Source organism: Branchiostoma floridae, chromosome 12 (assembly GCF_000003815.2).
Source record: "Branchiostoma floridae strain S238N-H82 chromosome 12, Bfl_VNyyK, whole genome shotgun sequence".
In the NCBI taxonomy this organism is placed as follows: Eukaryota; Metazoa; Chordata; class Leptocardii; order Amphioxiformes; family Branchiostomatidae; genus Branchiostoma; species Branchiostoma floridae.
In genome coordinates, this window is record NC_049990.1 from 2,296,301 (window position 1) to 2,311,393 (window position 15,093).

Consider the following 15,093-nt stretch of genomic DNA (forward strand, 5'->3'; position numbering starts at 1 on the left):
AGCATGTAGTTTTTATTTCACATAAAATTTGTAACCACATGAGAAGTATAGGAGATGCACTCATCAAATTTACTTATCATCCAAATAAATTTATATATACAAAATGTAAATAGAAACCATTAGAATGCGAGATATCTAGAACACCAGATATAAAGACCGGAAGTCCTACTGCAGTTTCCTTGAAAGTCACTAGGGGCCAATTACTAGTATCTAATATCTACATTTTCCCAATACCTGAACAGTGTCAATATACACGATCTCTAGGATTATCCACTAATACTCAATATCACAGAGCCGGGCTGTGGCTAGAAGCTGTAATGTGCGTCTACAACGCTACTGACGGTTGGTAATGTATGCGGACAGTAGTCAGTAGGGATAAAAAAACGCCATGGCACCATAAAACAGACCAACACCTATTCCCATCATACACCACTGGGAACCAAAATGGCGGCGCCCGTGGACGCAGGCTAAACCATACCGCAAACCTGCAATACATGTCATATCATTTCTCAACTTATGCAATTGGCTCTTCTAAATTATATCGTCATTACTGCAATCTCAGCATACAGCTGAGAGATGTCGCGACAACTGTTGGATAACCAGGAGATGATGTTTGACCCAAAACAAAAGATTACTTCCGGGACACATGCCGCTGTCTTCCTGTTTACTCGGAGAGTCGAGAGTGACAGCGGTTTGGAAAAGTTCCCGTCCTTCCGAAGCTAAAATCAAAACTTTTGCGGCTTTAGAGGCCACCTACTGGTGTTTGTGTGCAAGACTAGGGTTCAAGTTTGTTCAGGTAAGAGGATATGTTGTATTTTGACTCTAAAATCTGTAGATTTGACAGAAAACTGAAGCGTGTTGCGTCGTTATTTTGGTGGGGTCCCGGTCAACTGGTGACTCAGCTCCTTTTTCCTGTCTTCTGTGGGTGTTGATACTCCTTGTATGTCCTTTGTAACTTTGCTGATTCCTCGCCTTAAATGGAGGAAATATGTATATTCAAAATTCACACGGGGGAGCGAGTCCTCAAGATTTGAGGAAGATAGAAGATAACGTAAACAACGCGGGATCATGAGGGGTTTATCGTGGGGCCTTTCTGTTAAGAATTATGTAGGTTGTAATCATCGAAATTGGCGAAGTGTGTTTATGTGTATTGTCTAGTGCAGAGATAATTTTGAAGTGTTCGTTGGTGTGTAAAAAAAACGTCTAACTGGTATTCAGGGCGAAGTTGAAATATGTACGGGATACTGTAAACCCCTCCGTCCGCCCCTGGGCCGAAACTTCGCGCCATTCCAACATCTGGTGTTCATTATCATCAATGGCGTGTTTCTTCTTTTGCGGGGAGGTCAGTAACCGATGCTTGGGTGTGTTTTTAAGTGTAGTGTTTTCTATTTTTCATTCTGGGACAACGTAGAACATCCAATTTTAATGCAGTTTGACGAGTATTCTAGCGAGAAATTTATAACATTAAGAATTCGAGAGATTCACAATTACTTTGTTTTCATTGTAGCAAGGACGTTTTATCTAAACAGTGTGGGGTGGCGTCTACCATCAAGAGTCACACTCCTTTGTATTTGTCCTATTCGTTATGCTCGTAAACAATAAATGTCGGACCCTTTCGCATACAGTCACCTCATTAAAAAAAAACGTTTTTCGTGACAAAATCGAAGCGAAATCCAAAGCCAAGGCGTAAGACTACAGACCAGATTCTTGTCAGCGCATTTGAGGTTACACGCTGTGAATTGCAGTGATTTCTGCTTGTAGTTTGGCAGATTTATTGCTTCTTTATTTCATGAAAATTCTGTGTCAGTGTTAAAGATAAAATAATCTCCAAGCAGATCTTGGAGTTTAGCCGGCAGAGGAGTTTTATTTCACCGCAAGATCTGCTTGCAGATTAAAGATAAACCTCATTTTCGCCGCTCCCTACAACCTACTGAACTAAGGATGAAGCATGAAGACTATGGGTGAATTTACGATGAAGCATCTCTTACTCTTATCATTCCTGTTGTCTGTACAGAGGTTGCATAAGATCTAGGAGGATGTCGACAACAAGCAGTGCCCAGGGTTTGGGAGACGTCAGGAAAAAGGTGAAAAAAGGTTCCTCTGTGGGATCTAACAAGGAGGAGAAACCCTACAGGTGTGAGGAGTGCAACAAGCAGTTCAGTCGGCTGGATAATCTGAAGACACACGTTCGGACTCACACAGGGGAGAAACCCTACAGGTGTGAGGAGTGCAGCAGGCAGTTCAGTCAGCTGGGTCATCTTAAGGAACACATGCGGACTCACACAGGCGAGAAACCCTACAGGTGTGAGGAGTGCAGCAGGCAGTTTAGTCAGCCGAGCGATCTAAAGAAACACATGCGGACTCACACAGGGGAGAAACCCTACAAGTGTGAGGAGTGCAGCAAGCAGTTTAGTCAGCCGAGCGATCTGAAGAAACACATGCGGACTCACACAGGTGAAAAACCCTACACGTGTGAAGAGTGCAGCAGGCAGTTCAGTGTCTTGGGTGCTCTGAAGAGTCACATGAGGACTCACACAGGGGAGAAACCCTACAGGTGCGAGGAGTGTAGCAAGCAGTTCAGTCGGCTGGATTCTCTGAAGAAACACCTGCGGACTCACAAAGGTGAGAAGCCCTACAAGTGTGAGGAGTGCAGCAGGCAGTTCAGTCAGCTAGCTCATCTGAAGACTCACATGCGGACTCACACAGGTGAGAAACCATATAGGTGTGAAGAGTGCAGCAGGCAGTTCAGTGTGTTGGGTACTCTGAAGACCCACATGCGGACTCACACTGGGGAGAAACCATATAGGTGTGAAGAGTGCAGCAGGCAGTTCAGTGTGTTGGGTGCTCTGAAGACCCACATGCGGACTCACACTGGGGAGAAACCTACAAGTGTGAGGGATGCAGCAGGCAGTTTAGTGAGCTGGGTGCTCTGAAAAGACACATGCAAACTCACACGGGAGAAACCCTACAGGTGTGAGGAGTGCAGCAGGCAGTTCAGTGAGCTGGGTGATCTGGAGATTCACATGCGGACTCACACAGGTGAGAAACCCTACAGGTGTGAGGAGTGCGACAGACAGTTCAGTCGACTGGATTCTCTGAAGAAACACATGCGGACTCACACAGGTGAGAAACCCTACAGGTGTGAGGAGTGCGACAGACAGTTCAGTCGACTGGATTCTCTGAAGAAACACATGCGGACTCACACAGGGGAGAAACCCTACAGGTGTGAGGAGTGCGACAGACAGTTCAGTCGACTGGATTCTCTGAAGAAACACATGCGGACTCACACAGGGGAGAAACGCTACATGTGTGAGGAGTGCAGCAGACAGTTCAGTCAGCTGGGTGCTTTGAATACCCACATACGGACTCACACAGGCGAGAAACCCTACAGATGTGACGAGTGCAGCAAGCAGTTTAGTCGGCTGGATACTCTGAAGAGTCACATGCGGACTCACACAGGGGAGAAACCTTACCAATGTGAGGAGTGCAGCAGGCAGTTTAGTGAGCTGGGCAGTTTCAAGAAACATATACGAACTCACACAGGTGAGAAACCCTACAGGTGTGAGGAGTGCAGCAGGCAGTTTAGTGAGCTGGGTACTCTTAAGAGGCACATACGGACTCACACAGGTGAGAAACCCTACATGTGTGAGCAGTGTAGCAGGCAGTTCAGTGAGCTATGTGCTCTGAAGACTCACATGCGAACTCACACAAGAGAGAAGCCCTACAAGTGTGAGGAGTGCAGCAGGCAGTTTAGTGAGACGGGTGCCCTGAAGACTCGCGTGCGGACTCACACGGCTGAGAAACCCTACCACTAGAGGTGTGAGGAGACCCGAGTGCAGCAGCCAGTTGAGTGAGTCAGGTGATCTAACTCATGTGCACACGTGATGATGGTGCCAAAGTGAAACAGACAATTCGGTCAGCTGTTGATCATGAGGACTTAAAGTTGAAGTTTGTGTTGTTGGGGCAACAGCTTCTCTATTATCTGTGTTGGACATCATTCTGGATTAGATTTGAACTGGATTTTGTTAACCAAGTGTTGAACTGTACTTTCCAACACACAAAAATTGGGTTGACACAACTCTTCGACGGACGGACTTCAGACGCATTAATGATTGGACAACTTCTGTGACGTCATGTTATGCAGATACAGAAACGGGGGCTGCCATAAACTTATGATTAACTTATGATCGTTCCGTTAGTCATGTGTTCTATTTTTGACGACACATTAGCGGTGGATTACTCATTCCATAACAAAGGCTTGACAGTTGAAAAGTCCAATTTTGTGTTAGTGATTACAATTCAGCATTTTTCCCGTTATTGAAGTAGTTTCATTTCCACATGAATACTTGGTTGTGGTTTTATAGAAGTTAGTTTCTAAGATGTTAGTTTTGTTGGAAACTTTTTACCATTCAAGTTGGTTTCCTGACATTTAAATTCTATGATCTTCTTCACAGAACAACTTAGCATTGTTTTATTGACCAAGAACATAACATTGTTTTCTCTAAGTGGAACTTAACATTGTTGGTTTTAATCTAGAAGTTAACATTATTTTTTTAAGCTATAACTAAACATTGTTTTTGTACCTTCATTGCCAAATGAGGAACAGTAGCAAGTTAATGAGTACAAAGAGAAGGAGTTTCTCCTTTACGAGTGAACTTACAACCAGAGATGATGATAAATGTATTATTTTCCTGTTCTTCTAGGAATAGTAGCTCTGGCTATGTTACTTTATATATTATGGCTTGTAGTTTGAATTGTTATATAATTTAGGCTTGTAGTTTAAATTTAGATGCGATAACAAAAGACTGGTAAACATGTTCATAATTTACTGAGATAAGTTCACTTGTAGTAACTAATAGTAACTGATAGTAACTATCTTTGTTGTTGATTTTGATAGTTGGCATTTATCTATTTTTATCAGTTGCTTTCAAATAAACAGTTACAAACCAAGCATGTAGTTTTTATTTCACATTGAGTTTGTTACCACATGAGAAGTGTAGGAAATTTACCTATCATCCCAACCATTAAAAGGCGAGACATATCTAGTACACAAGATATGAAGACCGGCAGTCCTGCTGTAGTGTCTTTGAAAGTCACTAGAGGCCGAATATCTAATCATTTCATTTCCCCAACACCTGAACAGTGTTATCATACACACGATCTCTGTAGGATTATCCACCAATGCTCAACTTCACAGAGCCGGTCTGTGGTTTACCGTTAGAAGCTTTAATGTGCGTCTACAACGCTACTGACGGTTGGTACTGTATGCGGACAGTAGTCAGTAGGGATTAAAAACGCAATGACACCATAAAACAGACCAAACATTCTGTTTGCCGTCTCTTTATATCCGTCAAGACCGCAACGACACGCTCATAACATTCCACCTCATTATAAACACATCGAAAATGCAACACCCATCCCCATCATACACCACTGGGAAACAAAATGGCGGCGCCCGTGGACGCAGGCTAAACCACATCGCAAACCTGTAATACATGCATCATTCATTAAGTTATACAATTGGCTTTTATAAATCATATCCTCATTACTACACCTGGCTAAATAAATAAATGAAAAGCATTCAGCGGAGCGATGTCGCGACAACTATTGGATAACCAGGAGATGATGTTTGACCCAAAGCAAAAGATTACTTCCGGGTCACATGACGCCGTCTTCCTGTTTACTCGGAGAGTCGAGAGTGACTGCGGTTTGGAAAAATTCCCGTCCTTCCGGAGCAAAAATCCAAACTTTTGCGGCTTTAGAGACAACCTACTGGTGTTTGTGTGCAAGACTAGGGTTCAAGTTTGTTCAGGTAAGAGGATATGTTGTATTTTGACTCTAAAATCTGTAGATTTGACAGAAAACCGAAGCGTGTCGCGTCGTTATTTTTGGTGGGGTCCGGTCAACTGGTGACTCAGCTCAACAATAAACAATAGCTCCTTTTTCCTGTCTTCTGTGGGTGTTGTAAAGCAGACCATAGTGATACTCATGTCATTTGTAACTTTGCTGATTCCTCGCCTTAAATGGAGGAAATATGTTTATTCAAAATTCACACGGGGAAGCGAGTCCTCAAGATCTGAGGAAGACACAAGATAACATAAACAACACGCGGGGTCAGGAGGGGTTTATCGGGGGCCTTTCTGTTAAGAATTATGTAGGTTGTAATCATCGAAATGGGTGAAACTGCAAGTGTGTTTCTGTGTATTGTCTTGTGCAGAGATAATTTTGAAGTGTTCCTTGGTGTGGAAAAAACGTCTAACTGGTATTCAGTAGGGCTGGGTACCGGTACAGAAAATTCAGGTCCAGGTCCAGTTCAGGTCCAGAGGATCAGGTCCAGGTCCGGACCTGAACCTGGACCTGATTCAGTATGACTCATACCAATGGTCCATTTCACTACAAAGAAATCTGTTTGGTGGAGTATTAGACATAACACTGGCGTTTTAAAATACTACAACGCTAACTGCACCTGTGCGATTGACTGTAAACATTGGTAGAAATTACTATAAACTCTACTCTACTTCACTCTTGTCATTTTCTTCCAACTGCAAGCGCCAAAACGTATGAATGCCTTATAAAATAATATGTTAATTTTCTAATCGGTCCAACATCCGGTCCACCTAATTTTTTCAGGTCCGGTTTTTCTGGACCGGTCCAGAAGAAAAACCGGTTTTGTATCGGTACGCTGTACCGATACCCAGCCCTAGTATTCAGGGTGAAGTTGAAATATGTACGGGATACTGTAAACCCCTCCGTCCGCCCCAGGGCCGAAACTCCCTGCCATTCTAACATCTGGAGTTCATCATGGCGTGTTTCTTATGTTGCGGGGAGGTCCAGTAACTGATGCTTGGGCGTGTTTTCACATTTAGCGTTTTCTCTTTTCACATTCGGGGAAAACGTAGAACGTAAAGCATCCAATTTTACTGCAGTTTGACTGAGTGATTTTAGCGAGAAATTGATAAGATTAAGAATTCGAGAGATTCACAATTACTTTGTTTTCATTGTAGCGTTTTATCAAGACTGTGGGGTGGCGTGTGCCGTCAAGAGTCACACTCATTTTTGTCCTATTTTTTATGCTCGTAAGAGATAGATGTCGGTCCCTTTCGCATACGGTCACCTCATTAAAAAAAGTTGTTCGTGCCGAAATCGAAGCGGAATCCAAAGGCAAAGCGTCAGACTGCAGACCAGGTTCTTGTCAGCGCATTTGAGCTTACACGCTGTGATTTCTGCTTGCAGTTTGGCAGAATTCTATTCGTTGCTTTTTGTTTGCATGAAAATTCTGTGACAGTGTTAAAGATAAGCTAATCTCCAAGCAGATCTTGCGGTGACATAAGATAGTATCATGAGCTGGGGAAGGAGTTTAGCCGTCAGAGGAGTTTTATTTCACCGCAAGATCTGCTTTGAGATTAAAGATAAACCTCATTTTCTCCGCTCACTACACCTTACTGAAATGTATTGCGTTCTATATCTAAACTAAGGATGAAGCATGAAGACTATGGGTGAATTTACGATGAAACAACTCTTATCGTTTCTGTTGTCTGTACAGAAGTTGCACAAGATCTAGGAGGATGTCGACAACAAGCGGAGCCCAGAGTTCGGGAGACACCAGGAAAAGGGTGAAAAAGGGTTCCTCTGTGCGATCTGTCAGAGAGGAGAAACGCTACAGGTGTGAGGAGTGCAGCAGGCAGTTCAGTCATCTTGGTAATCTGAAAGCTCACATTAGGACTCACACTGGTGAGAAACCCTACAGGTGTGAGGAGTGCAGCAGGCAGTTTAGTCAGCTGGGTCATCTGAAAAGTCACATCCAAACTCACACATGTGAGAAACCCTACATGTGTGAGAAGTGCAGCAAGCCGTTTAATCAGCTGTGTGATCTGAAGACTCACATGCGGACTCACACAGGTGAGAAACCCTACAAGTGTGAGGAGTGCAGAAGGCAGTTCAGTCAGCTGGGTGATCTGAAGAAACACGTGCGGACTCACACTGGAGAGAAGCCCTACAGGTGTGAGGAGTGCAGCAGGCAGTTTAGTCGGCTGGGTCATCTTAAGAGTCACATACGGACTCACACAGGGGAGAAACCCTACAAGTGTGAGGAGTGTAGCAGGCAGTTCAGTGAGCGGAGAGATCTGAAGAGACACATGCGGACTCACACAGGGGAGAAGCCCTTTAAGTGTGAGGAGTGTAGCAAGCAGTTCAGTCTGCTGGGTAATCTGAAGAAACACACGCGGACTCACACAAGGGAGAAACCCTACAGGTGTGAGGAGTGCAGCAGGGAGTTCTCTCGGCTGGATACTATGAAGAAACACATGCGGACTCACACAACAGGACTTGTACCAGTGTGAGGAGTTGAGTAAGCATTTCAGTCAGCTTAGTCATCTTGATGGACACAGACTGGGCCACAGTGTTCTCTTACAGGACGCGAGCTGACTCACACAGGTGAGAAACAAGTGTGAGTTGTACTGATAAAGCCAGCAGGTGGGGAAGTGAATCAGATCTGACAGTTAAGTCAGCGGTTGAACCTGAAAAGTTACATACACGTTGTCAGTAAAGCCAGTTCAGTTCGCGTTTTTGTGTCGCCAGCCTTTTCTGTTATGTGGTCCTTTTTGATCCCATATAAATATTGAAGTTTCTGCATCACTCCTACACAGTTCTCCGGGACTTCTCCCTCACGATGCGTTCATACTCTTCACACAAAGAAACACCATCACAAGTGTTAGGATGGGCGGAGTGCGAGGACACCGCACCGTATCGCGTTTTGATGCCATATAAATATTGAAGTTACCCGTGGTGTTGTACAATGTAGTTTGCATGATTGTAGTTTTCTTGGATGTGTATCATGTTCAAGTTCATTTCCTGTTGTGTAACTTCTATAGTGGAATATTGCAGATGTTGTATGAATCGTCCCATAGCAAACTAAACGTTAGTTCCAACTAGCACATTTTTGTATCTTTATTGACATCATTACATACAGCAGCGAGGTATGTCCTAAAAAAAATAGAATTTCGTTTGTTTTGTTTGAAGCGTTTCGTGTGTTGATTTACTACTAAAATTTTACATTTTTTTGGAATAATATGAAATATGAACCGTAGCAAGTTAGTTTCTAAAAGGCTACGAGTGAACTTACAACCTGAGATGATAGTAAATCCATTGTTATTTTAATCTTCTAGGAATAGCTACGGTAATTCCTGAGCGTTGAATCTAAGATTCGCAGTTTCAGTGTAGATAAGAGAATTTAAAAACTAGCAGAAGTGTTAAGAATGTTGTAAGATAAGACCAGTTTACCGATTTCTAACTTTCTTTGTTGTTATTATTTATATTTACCTATTTTGTTAGTAGTTGCTTCAGAATAAACAGTTCGAAAATAAACTTGTAGTTTTTCTTTTAAATTCAATTTGTTAATACTAGTGTATTAGAGTAGTGATGACACGAAGAAGAAGAAGAAGTGTATGAGAAATATATAGGAAAGTCCCATTTATTTATCATCCCAACCATAATAACAGGAGATATCTAGCACACGAAGTACCAAGGCCGGAAGTTCTGCTTGGTTAACTTTGAAAATCACTTGGGGCTAATCATCTGAATATTTCATTTCCCCAAAATCTGAATAATGTTAATATACACACGATCTCTGTAGGGTTATCCACCAATGTTCAATATCACAAAGCCGGTCTGTGGTTAGAAGCTTTAATGTGCGTCTACAACGCTACTGAAGGTTGGAAATGTATGTGAACAGTAGTCAGGGTCCAATTATCTGATCATTTCATTTTTGAAACACATGAACAGTGTTAATATACACACAATCTCTGTTATATCGCCCACAAATACTCAATATCACAGAGCCGGTCTGTGGCTAGAAGCTGTAATGTGCGTCTACAACGCTCCTGGCGGTGGGTAATGTATGCGGATAGTAGTCAGCAGGGATTAAAAAACGCCATGACACCATAAAACAGACCAAACATTTATCGTTGTGGCTGCCGTCCCTTTATATCCGACAAGACCGCAACGACACGCTCATAAATAATTCCACCTAAATATTAACACATCGAAATGGCAACACCCATTCGCATCATGCACCACTGGGAAACAAAATGGCGGCGCCCGTGAACGCAGGCTAAACCATATTTAACAATTGGTTCATCTAAATTATATCCTCAAATGTTACTACAATCTCACCATTCAGCTGAGCGATGTCGCGACAACTATTGGGTAACCAGGAGATGATGCTTGACCCAGAACAGTAGAATACTTCCGGGTCACATGACGCCGTCTTCCTGTTTACTCGGAGAGTCGAGAGCGACAGCGGTTTGGAAAAGTTCCTGTCCTTCCGAAGCAAAGACCACAATTTTCGCGGTTTTAGAGATAACCTACTGGTGTTTGTGTGCAAGACTAGGGTTCAAGTCTGTCCAGGTAAGATGATCTGTGGTATATTTTACCCTAAAATTTCTAGATTTGACAGAATACTGAAGCGTGTCGTGCTACTCCTCAACTGGTAAGTCAGCTCCATTTTTCCTGCCTTCTGTGCGTTTTGAAAAATAGACCATAGTCTACGATACACATGTTCCTTTGTAGCTTTTCTGTTTCCTCATCTAAAATAGAGGAAACTTTCTGTCGCACTGTTTATTCAATTGACACAGAAGAAGCGAGGAGGAAGGCTGAAGATAACGTAAACAAATCTTTGGGCCCTTGACAGGTTTACAGAGGGGTCTTCTTTTATGAATTGAAAGCGTTGTAATCGTTAAAACGAGTGTAACTGCAGCTGTGTTAATGTGTATTAATAATTGCAGAGGCACTTGTGTAGTGTTCATTGGTGTGAAGAAACGTCTTGCTGGTATGAAGGGCGCAGTTGTTGTATGTACGGTATACTGTAAACCCCTACGTTCGCCCCTGGACCGGAGATTTCCCGCCAATGTGGTGTTCATCATGGCGTGTTTCCCGTTTTACGGGGAGGTTCAGTAATCTCCAAGCAGATTCCTCCGGTGGCATAAAACAGTAACAAAGCTGGGGAAGGACTTCAGCCGGCAGAGGGAAATTTGCCACCGCGGTGGCAAATTTTACCCCTCTGCTGGCTGAAGTCCTTCCCCAGCTTATGTTATATGCCACCGGAGGAATCTGCTTGGAGATTAGAGGTTCAGTAACTGATGCTTAGAGGTGTAACTACATCATGACTACTAGTAATTGGGGGAGGGTTCACTAGTTGTCAATTTTTTTTGGTCAGTAGATATATTATTTTTACAGACTTAAAACAACAAGTAATTAGGTGTAGGGTTCAGAATGCTTAACAATAGCTAACGGCAAACTGACTGTTCTATCGATAGGTTTTCTGAAAGAGTTCATTGGATCATTCCATTGTATTCATGGAGTGTCTGGCAAAACTGGGCTGCGAAATCGACACTTAGGCAATCTGCCGTTTGACATTGTTTTTACGTTTTGATCGTCTGTGTTCTGGTGCAAGTCTCTGCTTTCCTTCCCCCAATTTTAGTCCCTCCTTGACTTCTTGTCTCCAAAGAGTTCTGTTTGCTGCAAGTGACTCCCATGCATGTGTTGATGCTCATGTCAAGGGCCTTTAAGTCCCGTTTGATAACATCCTTAAAACGCAGGTGGGGACGACCACGTGTTCTTCTCCCAGTAGCCAGTTCACTGTACAATAAATCCTTTGGAATCCTCCCATCTGGCATACGGCACACATGGCCAAGCCAGCGTGTGCATACTAGGAATATTAGCACGTGTGAGTACATTTACATTGGTGACATAATCACTCCATTTGATATGAAGGATTCTACGCAAGCAACGGATGTGAAATTTGTTGAGTTTCTTTTCCTGGCTTGTGTATAGGGACCATGTTTCGCTGCCATAAAGCAGAACACTGAGAACACACGCCCTATAAACAGCAATCTTTGTGTGAGTTGTAAGCTTCTGGTTTTCCCAGACTCTCTTTTGTAGTCTGGCAAAAGTAGTTGCTGCTCGTCCTATTTTACAATTTATTTCAGCTTCCAGGGAAAGGTTGTCTGTGACAGTGGACCCTATGTAAGTAAACTTGGGAACCACTTCTAACTCATAATTGTTGATGGTAATTGACTTTGGGGGGGGGGTGATTGACTCCCTAGCCCATCACTTGGATTTTAATTCTTTTTTTAATTCTTAATTCTTTATAAAACATATCTAACTTGGTCGTTTCTATTTTCTCTACAAAAGTTACACAAGATCAGAAAGATGTCAACAACAAGCAGTCGGTGTGAGGAGTGCAACAAGCAGTTCAGTCGACTGGATAGCCTGAAGAGTCACATGCGGACTCACACAGGGGAGAAACCCTACAGATGTGAGGAGTGCAGCAGGCAGTTCAGTCAGCTGAGTGCTCTGAAGACTCATATACTTACTCACACTGGGGAGAAACCTTACAAGTGTGAGGAGTGTAGCAGGCAGTTCAGTCTCCTGAGTATTTTGAAGATTCACATGCGGACTCACACAGGCGAGAAGCCCTACAGGTGTGAGGAGTGCAGTAAACAATTCAGTCAGCAGATTGCTCTTAAGATTCACATGCGGACTCACACAGGTGAGAAACCCTACAGATGTGAGGAGTGCAGCAAGCAGTTTAGTCAGCTGAGTGACTTGAAAACTCATGCACGGACTCACACAGGGGAGAAACCCTACAAATGTGAGGAGTGCAGCAGGCAGTTTGGCAGGCTTGATCATCTGAAGAGTCACATGCAGACTCACACGGGTGAGAAACCCTACAGGTGTGAGGAGTGCAGCAGGCAATTCTGTAACCTTGGTAGTCTGAAGAGTCACATGCGGACTCACACAGGGGAGAAACCCTACAAGTGTGAGAAGTGCAGCAGGCAGTTTAGTCAGCTGGGTGCTCTGAACAGTCACATGCGAACTCACACAGGTGAGAAACCCTACAGGTGTGAGGAGTGCAGCAAGCAGTTTGGCAGGCTGGATCATCTGAAGAATCACATGCGGTCTCACACAGGTGAGAAACCCTACAGGTGTGAGGAGTGCAGCATGCAGTTCTGTCAGCTTGGGAATCTGAAGGCTCACATGCGGACTCACACAGGGGAGAAGCCTTACAAGTGTGAGGAGTGCAGCAGGCAGTTTAGTCAGCTGGGTGCTCTGAACAGTCACATGCGGTCTCACACAAGGGAGAAACCCTACAGCTGTGAAGAGTGCAGCAAGCAGTTCAGTCAACTAGGTAATCTGAAGACTCACATGCGGTCTCACACAGGTGAGAAACCCTACACGTGTGAGGAGTGCAGCAGGCAGTTTAGTGTGCTACGTTCTTTGAAAATCCACATGCGGACTCACACTGGGGAGAAACCCTACAAGTGTAAAGAGTGCAGCAAGCAGTTCAGTCAGCTGGTTAATTTGAAGTCACACATGAGGACTCACAAAGAGTGAGAAGCCTACAAGTGTGAGGAGTGTAGCAAGTAGTTTGCTAAGTTCTTTGAAAACCCAGGGCCACATGCGGACTCACACATGGCAAAGAACCCTACAAGTCCATTGACCGCAGCAAGCAGTTCAGCGAGTATTTTGTGAATCATAGTGGAACACAAACAACACAAACAATTGGACTTACCAAACTTTTAGACTGACCAACTCCATATCTTTCAAGGATTGAAGAATCCACCGCTTCTACCATGGACTTTCTGCATCTTATGATCCAGTGTTTCATATGATTTATTTGTTGAAGGCGACAGCACGAAAGTGGTTACTTGCTCATTCCCCGGCAAAGACTGGAGTTGGACAAGTCGGAAAAGTCCAGTTGTTGCGTAAGACTTTGATTCGGCATTGTCATTTTGGTTTGACATAATTCAGGTGGTGTTATAGAATTAGATAAAGATGTTTGTCTTGTTGTAAGCGTATCGTGTTCAAGTTGACTTCCTATCTTTAAACTTCTTGTTTGATTAGTTTTCTAACTGAAACTTAGTTTTAGTAAGTAGAACTTAACATTGTTTTGTCATTGTTTTTTGTTGTTGTTCACTGGAACTTAGCATTGTTATTGAAGTAGAAATTACTTTAGCATTTGTTGGGTAAACCAGAACTTAGAATAGTTTTCGTTAACTGGAACTTAACGTTGTTTTTGTAGACTAGGACTTAATATTGTATTGTTTTTGTAAACTAGAACTACGTTTATTGTCTACAAGGAAAAAGAGTACCTTCTTCACGAGTGAACTTGAGATGATGATAAATGTTATGTCATTTTTCTCTTCTATGAATAGTTACTCTTGCTACGTTATGTAACATGTTATAGTTTAGTCTCCCAGTTCGACCTTAGAGAGAGGGAGAACAAGAAAACTATCAGAAGTTCTAAGAAATTTGTAAGATAAGTTCGTTTATGCATGTCGTGTGTAAGCAACTGAAGTTCTAAACTTGCTTACCATGCTCATGTTTTGTTGTTAGAAAGTTGACGTTTTTAAGTCTTTTGTAATGATGTAGGATCTAGCACATATTCTTTATGCATACTAGTTGTATTAGATATTATATTCTAGTAGTCGTAGATTTGAGATGGAAGTCATTCATTTCCCAAATAAAGTCACTTGTTTCTTGTGCACTTGTGTATAGCTGTCAATTTAGGAATATGGCTTAAGTGTCGGCATAGCTGTAGATTATAGTGTTTTATAAAGTGTAATCCAGAAGTGTGAAAAATTGTCGAAGAAATTGTTGAAAGTGGTGGTAAAGTTCTATTCTGGTTGTTGGTTTATACTGTAGATGCAGAAATGTTCGCGGTGGTTTTATATTCTGTACAGTGTATGGCACTACCGCGAACTTAAAACCGCCGCGAACACTCCACTTTCCCGCCAACGCGAACTTAAATGCATATACAGCAATCTTAAGGTTAACGTTCTGGAAATAAATGCCTAGCAGGCCCTAATGTGGCACAGGTACTTAAAACCTGTTTTTATCCCCTCAGGTGAAATGCTGTACCTATAATGTTACAGCTTCAGTTAAGCGCCGCCTTCAAACTTTTCAATTCTTCTATGAGCATTTGATGGAATCAATGAGGTTTTATCATCTTAAGAGTTAAGAACCAGTCAATAACGTAGCCTCTGTTTCAGTCTTCGAACGTGGCTGGTTTTTATTTGGGGGGGGGGGGGGGGG

At 42.9% G+C, this 15,093-nt stretch overlaps 1 protein-coding gene across 1 annotated transcript; it reads left to right on the top strand.

Moving 5' to 3' along the window:
• The first annotated feature begins 665 nt into the window (after positions 1-665).
• Positions 666-14,605, top strand: LOC118427971 (zinc finger protein 845-like). Its single transcript, XM_035837937.1, has 3 exons — positions 666-796; positions 7,544-8,333; positions 12,190-14,605. The coding sequence occupies exons 2-3, from the start codon at positions 7,566-7,568 to the stop codon at positions 13,390-13,392; spliced, it is 1,971 nt and encodes a 656-aa protein (XP_035693830.1). The 5' UTR covers positions 666-796; positions 7,544-7,565; the 3' UTR covers positions 13,393-14,605.
• The last annotated feature ends 488 nt before the right edge of the window (positions 14,606-15,093 follow it).

What these genes read in the sequence shown, in the direction of transcription:
- LOC118427971 (XM_035837937.1), top strand. Translation starts at nt 7,566, where the DNA reads ATGTCGACAACAAGCGGAGCCCAGAGTTCGGGAGACACCAGGAAAAGG. An exon ending in ACACAACAGGACTTGTACCA is followed by an intron (nt 8,334 to 12,189) that starts GTGTGAGGAGTT and finishes TCTCTACAAAAG; the next exon opens with TTACACAAGATCAGAAAGAT.